We start from the raw sequence: 12,593 nt of genomic DNA on the forward strand, positions 1-12,593 counted from the left end.
CTGACCCTATGCAGTCTCCTCCCTCCCTTTCACAGCCCCTCATACTCTTTCAGTTACATCACTGATCTCATGGCTACATGCACACTAAGTTGTGTTATGTTTCTTATCAGTTAGGAAAACAATCCAACTTCATTTTCAAATAATTATTTATTTATTCTGGCTGAATACACTGTAATTTTCAGCAAACACAGACGTTAATACTTGGATCAAAGAAAATATATTTCTTAGATTTGTCTAAGAAACTATAAAGATTAATGTCATCATTATATTTATAGTTTATATCTTAATCCAGACTCTAGTTTGGTACAGGATTGTGTCTTGGACTATTATCCAGCATCATCCTTGAGGAGATCAGTCAGTGTTTTTTGGAGGGGTGTTTTTAAATGGACACTCCCACTTAGCCGGTCGCCATGGTCTGATTGATCCAGTCCAGGAAGTTAGAGACGCGGGTATAGATTCCGTAGACGTCCTCTTGGGCGCACCCTTTACCCCAGCTCACCACGCCCGTCAGAAACCAGGTGTTCTTGTAGCGGGTGACCAGGGGCCCTCCGCTGTCCCCCTGGCATGCATCTTTTTTCCCGTCCCTGAACCCAGCACACAGCATGTTCCTGGTCACATTGAGGCCTGTGGTGCGACACTCCTGTAGGGGGACCCGAGGAACCTCCAGCCTCTGGAGCAGAGTGGACGGGGGTCCTGACTGAGCCAGGCGGCCCCAGCCACTCACCACGGAGGTGCGCATGGCCCCCAGCGTGCGCCCGAAGGAGCCGTCCAAGGCGGGCAGGCACACAGGCACCACGAAGGGTCCAAGCACTACTTCCCTCTTGAGGTAGAGCAGAGACAGGTCCCGGTCCGTGGAGGTGTGGTTGTATTGGGGGTGGATCAGCATCCTCGTCACCCGCCGAACCTGCTCCGTGCCCTCCTTCTTCGCACGGTTGTGTTCACCTTGAAGGGGGAGGAACTCAGGATCAGTGGACAGTGAACACTCAGAGGTGATAGTTAGCATTGGGTTTTGTGGCAGCTGAGATACTGGGAGTGTTGAGAGAACACTGTAATACCATTTTCCCACTCACCCACTGTGACTTGCCAATGGGAGGCAGTCGTGTGCCACATGCAGTGGGCAGCAGTAAGGATCCAATGTGGAGCCAAGAGGATCCCCCCACATTTATATTCATTCATGTACTCCAGCATAACCTGCAGTGACAGAGGGAGAGGAGAGTGTGAGACAGATATAGATCTGGATCTAGCCACATGTTGGTCAGTCAATAACTACAGTGCAATGCTATACCTGCCATGGGCACTCTCCCTTAGGACAAATTGTGCCTTTCACAATTCGGGGCCCGGGCCTGAACGTTTTCACAATTCTTCCACAGGGAAACGGAACTAAGAGGGAGGGAGGGAGAGAGGGAGAGAGAGAGGTTAGGAGTTGAGGATAAAGAGAGAATACAGGCAAGAGAAGGACTACAAAAGGAGAAGATGAAGTGCTTGTATGGAGATGGCCTCAAGAAGCACAGGGCTAATGGGAGTTGTAGTTGTTAGGGTTTGGCCCAGTGTGATACAGACCTTGGGGTATGCAGCTAATGCTGTCATTGCCCAGGCTGTACCCAGGGGCACAGTGACAATGGTGAGACAGGTCTGGAAACTCTGTACAGAAGTGCTCACATCCCCCATTTCTGTACAGACAACCATCATAAGAGTTCATCAAGGCTGTGGAGGTAGAGATAGAGACAGACAGGAACCAAGAGACAAGAGAAATGGAAACCATTATTGAAGAAGATCCAAGAGCTAATTTCAGTGATTCGACAGACAGATACAGGTGTGTTGTACCTACTTTGGCCACAGTTTCGTCCATCAAACCCAGGGAGACAAATGCAGATGTAGGTGTTCACCTGACCTACACAGGTAGCTCCATTCAAGCAGGGGCCAGACTCACACTGATCCACCACTACAGACAGAGACAATATTAGATTATTATTAGAACCATTATAATGAGCAACGAGAAATATATGTAGATTTGGCAACATGTACAGACCAGTCAAAGGTTTGGAAACACCTACTCATTCTAGGGTTTTTCTTTATTTTTACTATTTTCTACATGATAGAATAATAGTGAAGACATCAAAACTATGAAATAACACATATGGAATCATGTAGTAATCAAAAAGGTGTTAAACAAATCAAAATATATTTTAGATTCTTCAAAGAAGCCACCCTTTGCCTTGATGACAGCTTTTAACACTTTTTTGGTTACTAAATGATTCCATATGTGTTATTTCATATTTTTGATGTCTTCACTATTATTACACAATGTAGAAAATAGTAAAAATAAAGAAAACCCCTGGAATGAGTAGGTGTGTCCAAACTTTTGACTGGTACTGTAAGTTAAAGTTGAGTGTAGCTTTGAGTCTGCTGAAGATACCTACCTGAGTAGCTCTTCCAGAACTCCTCCTGCATAAAACAAGAGAGAGGGGTATTTAAAAAGATTTGAATGTTCTGGGACAAATATGGAGAACCTACCTCCTCAGATTCCATCTGATCATTCCGTTTACACTCACCAATTGTTCGGGGAGGGTGAAGATCTCCCGTGCCTCCTCGTAGCCACATTGCTCCTCCAGGCACTCTCTCTCCAGGTCTCCCAGTCTCAGCTCCTCCAGCAGGCTGTTAGCACGCCGCGAGCGCTGATGATGGAGCACCCCACTGGCCTCCTGTGTGCTCAGGAATACTGGAGCTGCCAGGACGGGACATGACTGCTCACACTACATCGACTTTAAATTGATAGACATCCAACAAACTTCCACAGGAACGGAGTACAAATAGTAGGAAAATGAAGAAGAATCCTGATGAAGACCATGGGTGGTTGAAAAGTTTCTATTACTGCACACACAAGGCTGTAAACAGTCTCTGTACACAAATACAGTCAGACTGACAGAAAGACAGACAGATAGACAGACAGACAGGAAGTCAAGCAGGGCATTGAATAGCCAGCAGCGTGTGGTGCTGTATTTGAAAGGTACAGGGCTGATCCAAGAACCACCAAAGTAATTTACATCCTCAGATCTGAGACTCACTTCCAGGGAGTCCGGTGCAGGCTGGGATACAGAGGGCCAGCAGGATAAGGTGGCTGAGCTTCACTTTCAGAGCGTCCGTGGTCGTAGACGACTCCATTACTGAGCTCTCAGGGCTCGACCCAAGTTCAGTCCTCCCACAAACACATACTCCACAAACACACAAACAGCAAATCAGTCTCTCTCTCCCCTCCCTGACAGAACATGTATCAGGGTAAACCCACGGGGCAGTTGGCTGGGAGACTAACATTGTGAAATACAGTGACTGGACTGGAGCCAAGGAGGCATTACTAGTATCACACCAACAGGAGGTGCTGTTGTATGACAACACAGTGGAGGCAGGATATTTGTCCACATGATAAAGCATGTATTCAATGTATCAAAAATGTAAATAACTCATTTTTGATCAAATGTGCAGTTACTGCTCTTTTGCTTTGTAAGGCAGTATAGTTTACAGTGCAGAAAGCTATAATGGCTCTGAGGCAACATATCCTCAATGCAACTTCCTAAAATAACTGCCCACATCAATATTAATGTAGTCTATTGCCACTATAGAACTAACACTTTACATTGAGGGAGGGAAGACAGACCTGTCACTGAGGAAGATACAGTGCCTTCAGAAAGTATTTGTACCCTTTGACTTATTCCACAGTTCGTTGTATTACAGCCTGATTTCAAAATTTATCAAATTTACCCATCTACACATAATACCCCATAATGACAAAGTGAAAACATGTTATTAGAAATGTTTGCAAATGTATTGAAAATGAAATACAGAAATATATAATTTACATAAGTATTCACACCAGAGTCAATACTTTGTGGAACACCTTTGGGTAAGTCTCTAAGAGCTTTCCACACCGGGATTGTGCAACATTTGCCCCAAATTCTTTTAACATTTCTTCAAGTTCTGTCAAATTGGTTGTTCATCATTGCTAGACAACCATTGTCCATAGATTTTCAAGTAGATTTAATTCAAAACTGTAACTCGGCCACTCAAGAACATTCACTGAAAGGTGAATTCATCTCCCAGTGTCTGGTGGAAAGTAGACAAAATCAGGTTTTCCTCTAGGATTTTGCCTGTGCTTAGCTCCATTCCGTTTATTTTTATGCTAAAAAACTACCCAGTCATTAACGATTACAAGCATACCCATAACATGATACAGCCACCAATATGCTTGAAAATATGGAGAGTGGTACTCAGTAATGTGTTGTATTGGATTTGGCCCAAACATAACACTTTGTATTCAGGACAAAAAGTTCATTCCTTTCCCACATTTGTTGCAGTATTACTTTAGTGCCTTGTTGCAAACAGGATGCATGTTTTGAAATATTTGTATTCTGTAGATGCTTCCTTCTTTTCACTGTCATTTAGGTTAGTATTGTGGAGTAACCACAATGTTGTTGATCCATCCTCAGTTTTCTCTTATCACAGCTATTAAACGTTGTAACTGTTTTAAAGTAAAAAAAATTTACCTTTATTTGACTAGGCAAGTCAGTTAAGAACAAATTCTTATTAACAATGACGGCCTAGGAACAGTGGGTTAACTGCCTTGTTCAGGGGCAGAATAATGGTTTTTTATCTTGTTAGCTCAGGGATTCGATCTGAGCACATTTCATTTATTAATCCAATGCTCAAACCACAAGGCTACCTACATTGACCTCATGGTGAAATACCTAAGCGGCTTCCTTCCTCTCCGGCAACTGAGTTAGGAAGGACGCCTCTATATTTGTAATGTACACCATCCAAAGTGTAATTAATAACTTCACCATGCTCAAAGGGATATTCAATGTCTGTTTTTTTCTTTCTTCCTACCAATAGGTGCCCTTCTTTGCAAGTCATTGGAAAACCTCCCTGGTCTTTGTGGTTTAATCTGTGATTGAAATTTACTGCTTGACTGAAAGACCTTACAGATAACTGTCTGGGGTACAGAGATGATCAAAAATCATGTTTAACATTATTATTGCAAACAGAGTCCATTAAACGTTTTATGTGACTTAAGCACATTTTATCCTGAACTTTAGACTTGCCATAACAAAGGGTCTGAATACTTTTGACTCAATACATTTCAGCTTTTCATTTTTTATTAATTTGCAAAATGTTCTAAAAACATAGTTCAACTTTCACATTATAGGGTATTGTGTGGGTATTATAGGGTATTACCTTTCATTGTGTGTAACTGTTACGTGAATTAAGTTATCAATGTTCTTAAACCGAACTTCAATTAAACTACTCAGTCTGCCCCCCCAGAGTGTGTAAGATTCTGGTTGAATGAAGCAGACGGATAGCCAGCCTACAATGGTCAAAACGTCAAAAAGAGCTCTGAAAATCCTTACAATGCACAAAGCCTTTTATATTAACACACACACACACACACACACACATCAGTAGAGAACTCCACCCCGCTTTAGGCAGCTGTATTTTTCCACAGTACACATACATTCCTTATCAACCTTGCCACCTGTCTTCTAATCTCCTGCCAACGAGCCGTTCACAGGCCGTTGTTTCTCTCCCTAACTTAGGGAGGCATCTTCTCCTGTTCCTTTCCCAAGGTCGTCTTATCAACTCTGCCCTGCTCATTTTGAAGTGGTAACAGTGTCTTACTCACACACAGTATTGGAATATAGTTTTTAACCCATTATTATAGCCTTATTTCCAATACATTCCAACAGGTTATAGGTTTTCTGAGTGACATTTTTTTGTCAAACCTTTAAACATATAATTTCCATTACAGTAACCCACTTGATTTCTCAAATGACTGCTTACCTGGTTCACCAACTACTTCTCTGATAGAATTCAGTGTGTCAAATCGGAGGGCCTGTTGTCCGGACCTCTGGCAGTCTCTATGGGGGCCGACTCACTTCTCTGTATACATCAATGATGTCACTCTTGCTGCTGGTGATTCTCTGATCCACCTCTACGCAGACAACACCATTCTGTATACTTCTGGCCCTTCTTTGGACACTGTTAACTAACCTCCAGATGAGCTTCAATGCCATACAACTCTCCTTCCGTGGCCTCCAACTGCTCTTACAGTGAGGGAAAAAAGTATTTGATCCCCTGCTGATTTTGTACATTTGCCCACTGACAAAGAAATGATCAGTCTATCATTTTAATGGTAGGTTTATTTGAACAGTGAGAGACAGAATAACAACAAAAATCCAGAAAAACGCATGTCAAAAATGTTATACATTGATTTGCATTTTAATGAGGGAAATAAGTATTTGACACCCTCTCAATCAGAAAGATTTCTGGCTCCCATGTGTCTTTTATACAGGTAACGAGCTGAGATTAGGAGCACACTCTTAAAGGGAGTGCTCCTAATCTCAGTTTGTTACCTGTATAAAAGACACCTGTCCACAGAAGCAATCAATCAATCAGATTAGAGATTGTAACAGTGTATACTATTGTATGTGCGCATAATCGACCAGCATAAATGCTTTTATTCAACTTTAAAACACAATTTGGCAGGGCATATTACCTTTCAAATAACTTCCCTGGGTTCTATCCAAATGAAAATAAGACTGATAAAATAAATTACCATTGAACTGCCATAATCAAATCACAATGTTTCCCTTCGCGTAATTTTGAAACAAGGGATGTAGAAATGTTGCAGGCTACTGTCTACCTGCTTCTGCAATTAATGTATATGATCAAATGTTCTGTAACGACCCGGTATTGTGTTCTGTGTTTGTGGGTGTGTTATGGTTCTCATGGCTACTAGCAGGGGTTAAATATGTCAGGACAGAGGGAAAGGTTGGGGGGGTATGATGGGTAATCCCGCGGGATTTGGAAATTCATAAATAGGGATTACTGTCTCATCTATCTTTCTTTCTGTTCGGGGCCTTGATCTGTTCCTATGGGAGTGACCCTTAACTCGACATGGCATAATTGTGTACGTTCGGCATTTAGCGGCGTGGGCTGTGGCCTGAACAATAGCCCAGTTTAGGAATAAACCTGTGTTCTGACCTGCACACCTAGAGTCCGTCTCTTTTCCTTTTATGACCCAGCCGGGTCATTACATTGGCGTCAGAAGTGCTTTCGAACTACGGGATCGAGACTAGGCGAGTTAGCTGTTCAGTATAGGCCGGGTTGGCTTTAGCGTAACTCGCATCTACGGTCATGATGCTTGGGGCGAGGCGGAAAATTAAGGAAGAGTCGGACAAAGTGTCCGTTGTGGGCTCGGGGGTACCCGGTTGGGAGGGTCGGGCGGCGACTGCCGTAGAAGAGCTGGAGGGCCACATGGCGGGAGTTAAATTGTCAAGTCAGCAAGATGGCAGAACTGGCGGGTTTTCTTTCACACCGCTCGAGAGCAGACGTCACGGCGACGGGGATATCGACGTCGGCGGAAATCGGCGGAAATGGCAGGGCCTGCTTATGTAAACAGAGATGGCAGCGGCCTATTGCCATTAGCCACGGTAGCGGCTAAACTACCAAAGTTCAATGGACAAGGTAAATGGGAAGTTTTTTTCACTCAATTAGAGTTGTTGGCTAGAGCCGGGAGGTGGTCTGACGAGACGAAAGCGTTACAGCTTGCCCTGAGCCTGGCAGAGGAGGCGTCGGAATGCCTGTTAACGCTAGCACCGGACGAGAGGGGCGACTACGGTGCGCTAGTGGAGGCATTGGGGGGCCGTTTCGGCAGCGACGCGCAGCCCAACATGCTGCGGATTGAACTGAGTAACAAAAAGAGACTTCAGGGGGAATCATTAAAGACGTTGGCAAGTGGTATTCTGAGCCTGACCAGGCGGGCTTATGCAACTATGCCGATTGGGGTGCAAGACGAGCTGGCACGGGACAGTTTTATTAGAGCGCTCTCTTCCACCGAACTGGGTAAGCATGTTCAGATGGCGGACCCACCATCTCTGCGGGCTGCAGTGGAGATAGCCAGGAAGAGGGAGCTGATCTGGGGTGAGGGAGTGAGAGTGGAAGTCACCAGTCAACCAGAGGTGAGAGCAGCGGTGGCTGGGGTGCCAGGGGTCACGAAACCAGAGTGGGTCGACGAGTTGGGCGGGCTAGTCAAGACTGCTTCGCTTGTCATGGAGAGGGGCTCCAGGCAGCGCCGCAGTGTCAGCTCAACTCCTATTGTCTGCTGGGGTTGTGGCCAGCCTGGCCACATTCAGCGGGAGTGTGGCAGATTCCCCCGTCACCAGGGAAACGACGGCGGGTTCTCGCGCAGGGGGCAGCGCGGACCCACCCCCCCGCCCCCGAACCTACTGTAAGCAAAAGAGGTACCCAGCAGCGCAGACAAGAGGGTGGGGACCTGCTCCCCCAGCGTGTAGCTGCCGCCGTGTTTCCTAGTCCGGTAGTTGTGGTGGGACGTATCACCGTTGGGGACTTCTGCAATGTCATCGTCAAGGTAGAGGGGGTGGAATGTTTGGCCCTGGTCGACACGGGCTCTACAGTAACCCTGGTGAGACCAGACATACTACCTGTTGGGGTGCAGGTGGAGCCGACCCTTGTCCAGCTACGGACTGTCACGGGGGAGCTAGCCCCCATGTTAGGTAAGTGTCAGCTATCTGTGACTGTGGGGGGGAGAACTGTGGGGTGTCCGGCGTGGGTAGCAGCGGTGCAGGACCCCTGTATACTGGGAATGGACTTTTTGAAAAACTGTGGGGCTCAGTTGGACTTAGCGTCGGGCACTTTGAGGCTGTCGGGGGGGCCCACAGTGGGAATGTCGCCTTCGGGAGGGCCAGCAGGGGGCAGGGCTGTCCCTCCGTCTTCCTCCAAGCTTGCAGAAACTCCACCGGTCATCCCGGCTGCTCCCTTGGTCGTTGTGCCATTCCAGCAGCTGTCTCCGGCGGCGACGGCCTTCACTCCCCATCATGGTGCAAGCACAGGCAGCTCAGTAGCCCAAAACACACTGGCTCCTTCACCCCATCAGCCCGACGGGGGGAAGGAGGAAGCTATCGACGCCGTCGAGGCTGTGTGGCTGAAGAACTGTCAGGGTCTGGATGAGAGACAACAGAGACAGTTAAAGCAGCTGCTGTTGGACTTTAAAGATAGCTTCGCTTGGGGGGAAGATGAGGTAGGACAAACGCACCTAGTTCAGCACGAAATAGACACTGGGGACGCCCGACCCATTAAAATTCGGCCCCGTCGTATTCCCCTTGCCAGGAGGGAAGCAGCAGACACAGCTATTGTTGACATGTTGCGGGCTGATTTCATTGAGCCATCAGATAGCCCATGGTCCGCGCCGGTCGTCATGGTGCCTAAGAAAGGGGTAAACTTAGGTTTTGTGTTGACTACAGGGGCCTAAATTCTGTCACCACTAAAGACTCTTATCCCCTACCGAGGATTGATGAGTCGCTAGACCACGTGAGAGGGTCCTCGTGGTTCTCCTCCCTTGATCTGCGCAGTGGCTACTGGCAGGTGCCCCTCTCGCCAGGGGCACGTGAAAAACGGCCTTCTCCACAGATAGGGGCCATTGGCAGTTCAAGGTGCTGTGCTTCGGGCTCTGTAATGCTCCTGCCACCTTTGAGAGGCTCATGGACAGAGTGCTGGCGGGGGTTCCGAGAGACGAGTGTGTTGTGTACCTAGACAACATATTGGTGCACGGCACATAGTTTGAGGGGGCACTGGGGGCAATTAGGTGAGTGTTGGAGAGGATCTCGGGGGCGGGGCTAAAATTACATCCGGGAAAGTACCATTTCATGCAAAGGGAGGTGGCGTTCCTGGGGCATCAGCTGGGTGGTGAGGGCATCAGCACGATGCCAGACAAAGTAGAGGCTGTGAGGGGGTGGCCAGTTCCAGGGGGAAAAAAAGAGGTTAAGAGCTTCCTGGGGCTGGCATCCTACTATCGTAGGTTTGTGAAGGGGTTTGCGGGGGTAGCGGCTCCTTTGAACCACCTTCTCAAGGAGGACACTGTTTTTCAGTGGACCGAAGAGCACCAGCGGGCGTTTGAGGCCCTCAAACGTGCCCTGATGGAGGCCCCTGTCCTGGCCTCACCAGACCCGAACCGTCCGTTCATCCTGGACACCGACGCAAGCAATGAGGGTTTGGGGGCTGTGCTGGCTCAGCGTGGTCATGATGGGGAACACGTAGTAGCTTATTACAGCAGAACTTTTGATAAGGCTGAAAAACGCTACTGCGTGACAAGGAGAGAGCTTTTGGCTGTCGTGGCAGCAGTACGCCATTTCAAGTACTACCTGGGGGGCCTGCCGTTTGTGGTCCGGACGGATCACTCCGCCCTGCAGTGGCTTCTCTCCTTCAAGGAGCCAGAGGGTCAGATTGCCCGCTGGCTGGAGGAGCTGCAACCCTACGACTTCCAGGTGGAGCACAGAGCCGGCCTTCGCCACAGCAATGCAGACGCCTTGTCCCGCCGCCCGTGTGCTGAGGATGGCTGTGGGTACTGCGCCAAACGGGTGGAGCGAGAGAGAGAACTGTGCAGGGAGGAGGGAGTCACCGCCACGGTGAGTCAGCTGAGGGTGACAGAGTGCCGGGAGCTTGAGGCTGTGGACGTTGGGGAGTGGAGGCGTCGCCAGGAGGAGGACGCAGAGCTGCGTCCTGTGCTGCGGTGGGTGGAAGAGAGAAGACGACCGCCGTGGGGGGAAGTAGCCCCTCTATCACCAGTCACCAAGGGACTGTGGGCTAAATTCACAGTCCTTAGAGTGGCTGAGGGATGCTCCAGAGGGGGTGGAAAAAGTCAGCGACTGGAGAAATTACGTGGCAGGTAGTGGTGCCCAAAAGGCTGCAGGGGAGCGTGTTACAGCAGCTTCATGGGAGAGTTGGCGCAGGGCATTTTGGGGTCTCCAAAACGTTAAAGCGCGTGCGTAAAGGCTTCTATTGGGCCAGGCACAGGAGGGATGTTGAGGACTTTTGTAGGCAGTGCGACGAGTGTGCTGCTAAAAAAGGACCTCCAGGTCAGTCACACGCCCTCCTACAACAATTCCCAGTAGGGGAGCCCATGGAGAGACTGGGGGTAGACATAGTGGGGCCGTTTCCAACCACAGACAGCGGTAACAGGTGGATTCTAACCGCTATGGACTACTTCACCAAGTGGCCGGAGGCTTACGCTCTCCCAGACCAGGAGGCAGAGACAGTAGCTGATGCGTTGGTGGGGGGAATAATCAGTCGGTTTGGGGTGCCACAGTCTATTCACAGCGACCAGGGGAGAAACTTCGAGTCACGGGTGTTCTCAGAGTTGTGTAGACGGTTAGGCGCGGAGAAGACGCGCACTACTCCGCTTCACCCCCAGAGTGATGGGCTGGTGGAAAGATTTAACAGAACATTAGCACAGCAGCTGGCCATCGTTACCTCAAAACACCAGCGAGATTGGGACACCCACTTACCGTTTATTCTTATGGCATGTAGGTCGGCTGTTCAAGAATCGACTGCGTGCTCCCCAGCGCTACTAATGTTAGGTCGTGAGTTGCGCACCCCAGCCGAACTGACGTTTGGCCACCCTCCTGATAATGACGACGCGGTTTTGTCTGGCCCGAACTATGTGTGTCGTCTGCAGAACCGGTTAGAAGCGGCTCACACCTTCGCAAGAGAGCAACTCGAGAACGCAGGGGTGCGCCAAAAGCGCCACTACGACTCGTGCGCTAGGGGGAGGCACTTTGGAGCGGGAGAATGTGTGTGGCTTCACAACCCCACTCGCAAGAAGGGGCGGTGCCCAAAGCTGGACAGTGCATGGGTAGGGCCGTGTCTGGTGATAGAGAGAGTGGGGAGGTGACGTACCGGGTGGAGGTCCCCCCACGGAGCAGGAAGGTGGTGGTCCACCGGGACCGATTGGCACCCTACAGAGGGAGGAAAACGGTAGGAAATGGGAGTGAGGTCTCTGATGTAAGCCCACGGGAACAGTCTAACGAGGAGACTCTAGCGCAACCTGGGATGGGGGCTGCTTCTTCGGAGGGCGCTGGAAATGACACGGGGAGGCCCAAGAGACTGATGCGACCTCCGGGTCGTTTTAAGGATTTTGTTGTGTAACCCTAGGGGCTAGGGTTTAGAAAGGGGGGGGGGCTATGTAACGACCCGGTATTGTGTTCTGTGTTTGTGGGTGTGTTATGGTTCTCATGGCTACTAGCAGGGGTTAAATATGTCAGGACAGAGGGAAAGGTTGGGGGGGTATGATGGGTAATCCCGCGGGATTTGGAAATGCATAAATAGGGATTACTGTCTCATCTTTCTTTCTTTCTGTTCGGGGCCTTGATCTGTTCCTATGGGAGTGACCCTTAACTCGACATGGTATAATTGTGTACGTTCGGCATTTAGCGGCGTGGGCTGTGGCCTGAACAATAGCCCAGTTTAGGAATAAACCTGTGTTCTGACCTGCACACCTAGAGTCCGTCTCTTTTCCTTTTATGACCCAGCCGGGTCATTACAGTACTTTAAAAAATGTTAACTTTTTCTTCTTCAACTCAAACTCGATATGACTTTAAAGTTTACGGTATAATTCCAAGTCGAAACAGATCGCGCATATATTCTGATGAAATTCTGTGACGTTTTGGTTGTTCGGCAGGGTTTTCCCCCCGGCTGTTCATCACACATGCTTTTCTTGAGGCTTGTCAAAGTTCCGTAGCCGAAGTCTA

General features: G+C 48.6%; 1 protein-coding gene across 1 annotated transcript; it reads right to left on the minus strand.

Moving 5' to 3' along the window:
* Window positions 1–128: 128 nt before the first annotated feature.
* Window positions 129–3,231, minus strand: LOC115179356 (coagulation factor VII). Its single transcript, XM_029740791.1, has 8 exons — window positions 3,066–3,231; window positions 2,553–2,725; window positions 2,421–2,445; window positions 1,829–1,942; window positions 1,561–1,704; window positions 1,286–1,380; window positions 1,071–1,191; window positions 129–942 (listed from the first exon to the last, which is right to left on the minus strand). The coding sequence occupies exons 1-8, from the start codon at window positions 3,160–3,162 to the stop codon at window positions 398–400; spliced, it is 1,314 nt and encodes a 437-aa protein (XP_029596651.1). The 5' UTR covers window positions 3,163–3,231; the 3' UTR covers window positions 129–397.
* Window positions 3,232–12,593: the final 9,362 nt, after the last annotated feature.

The sequence above is a fragment of the Salmo trutta genome, chromosome 39 (assembly GCF_901001165.1).
Source record: "Salmo trutta chromosome 39, fSalTru1.1, whole genome shotgun sequence".
In the NCBI taxonomy this organism is placed as follows: domain Eukaryota; kingdom Metazoa; phylum Chordata; class Actinopteri; order Salmoniformes; family Salmonidae; genus Salmo; species Salmo trutta.

Bases quoted from the DNA above. Each gene is read 5' to 3' on its own strand.
- LOC115179356 (XM_029740791.1), bottom strand. From the start codon at position 3,162: ATGGAGTCGTCTACGACCACGGACGCTCTGAAAGTGAAGCTCAGCCAC. The intron at 1,705-1,828 runs GTAGGTACAACA...CTACCTCCACAG, and splicing joins TGGACGAAACTGTGGCCAAA to CCTTGATGAACTCTTATGAT. The intron at 943-1,070 runs GTGAGTGGGAAA...TCCCCCTTCAAG, and splicing joins CCATTGGCAAGTCACAGTGG to GTGAACACAACCGTGCGAAG.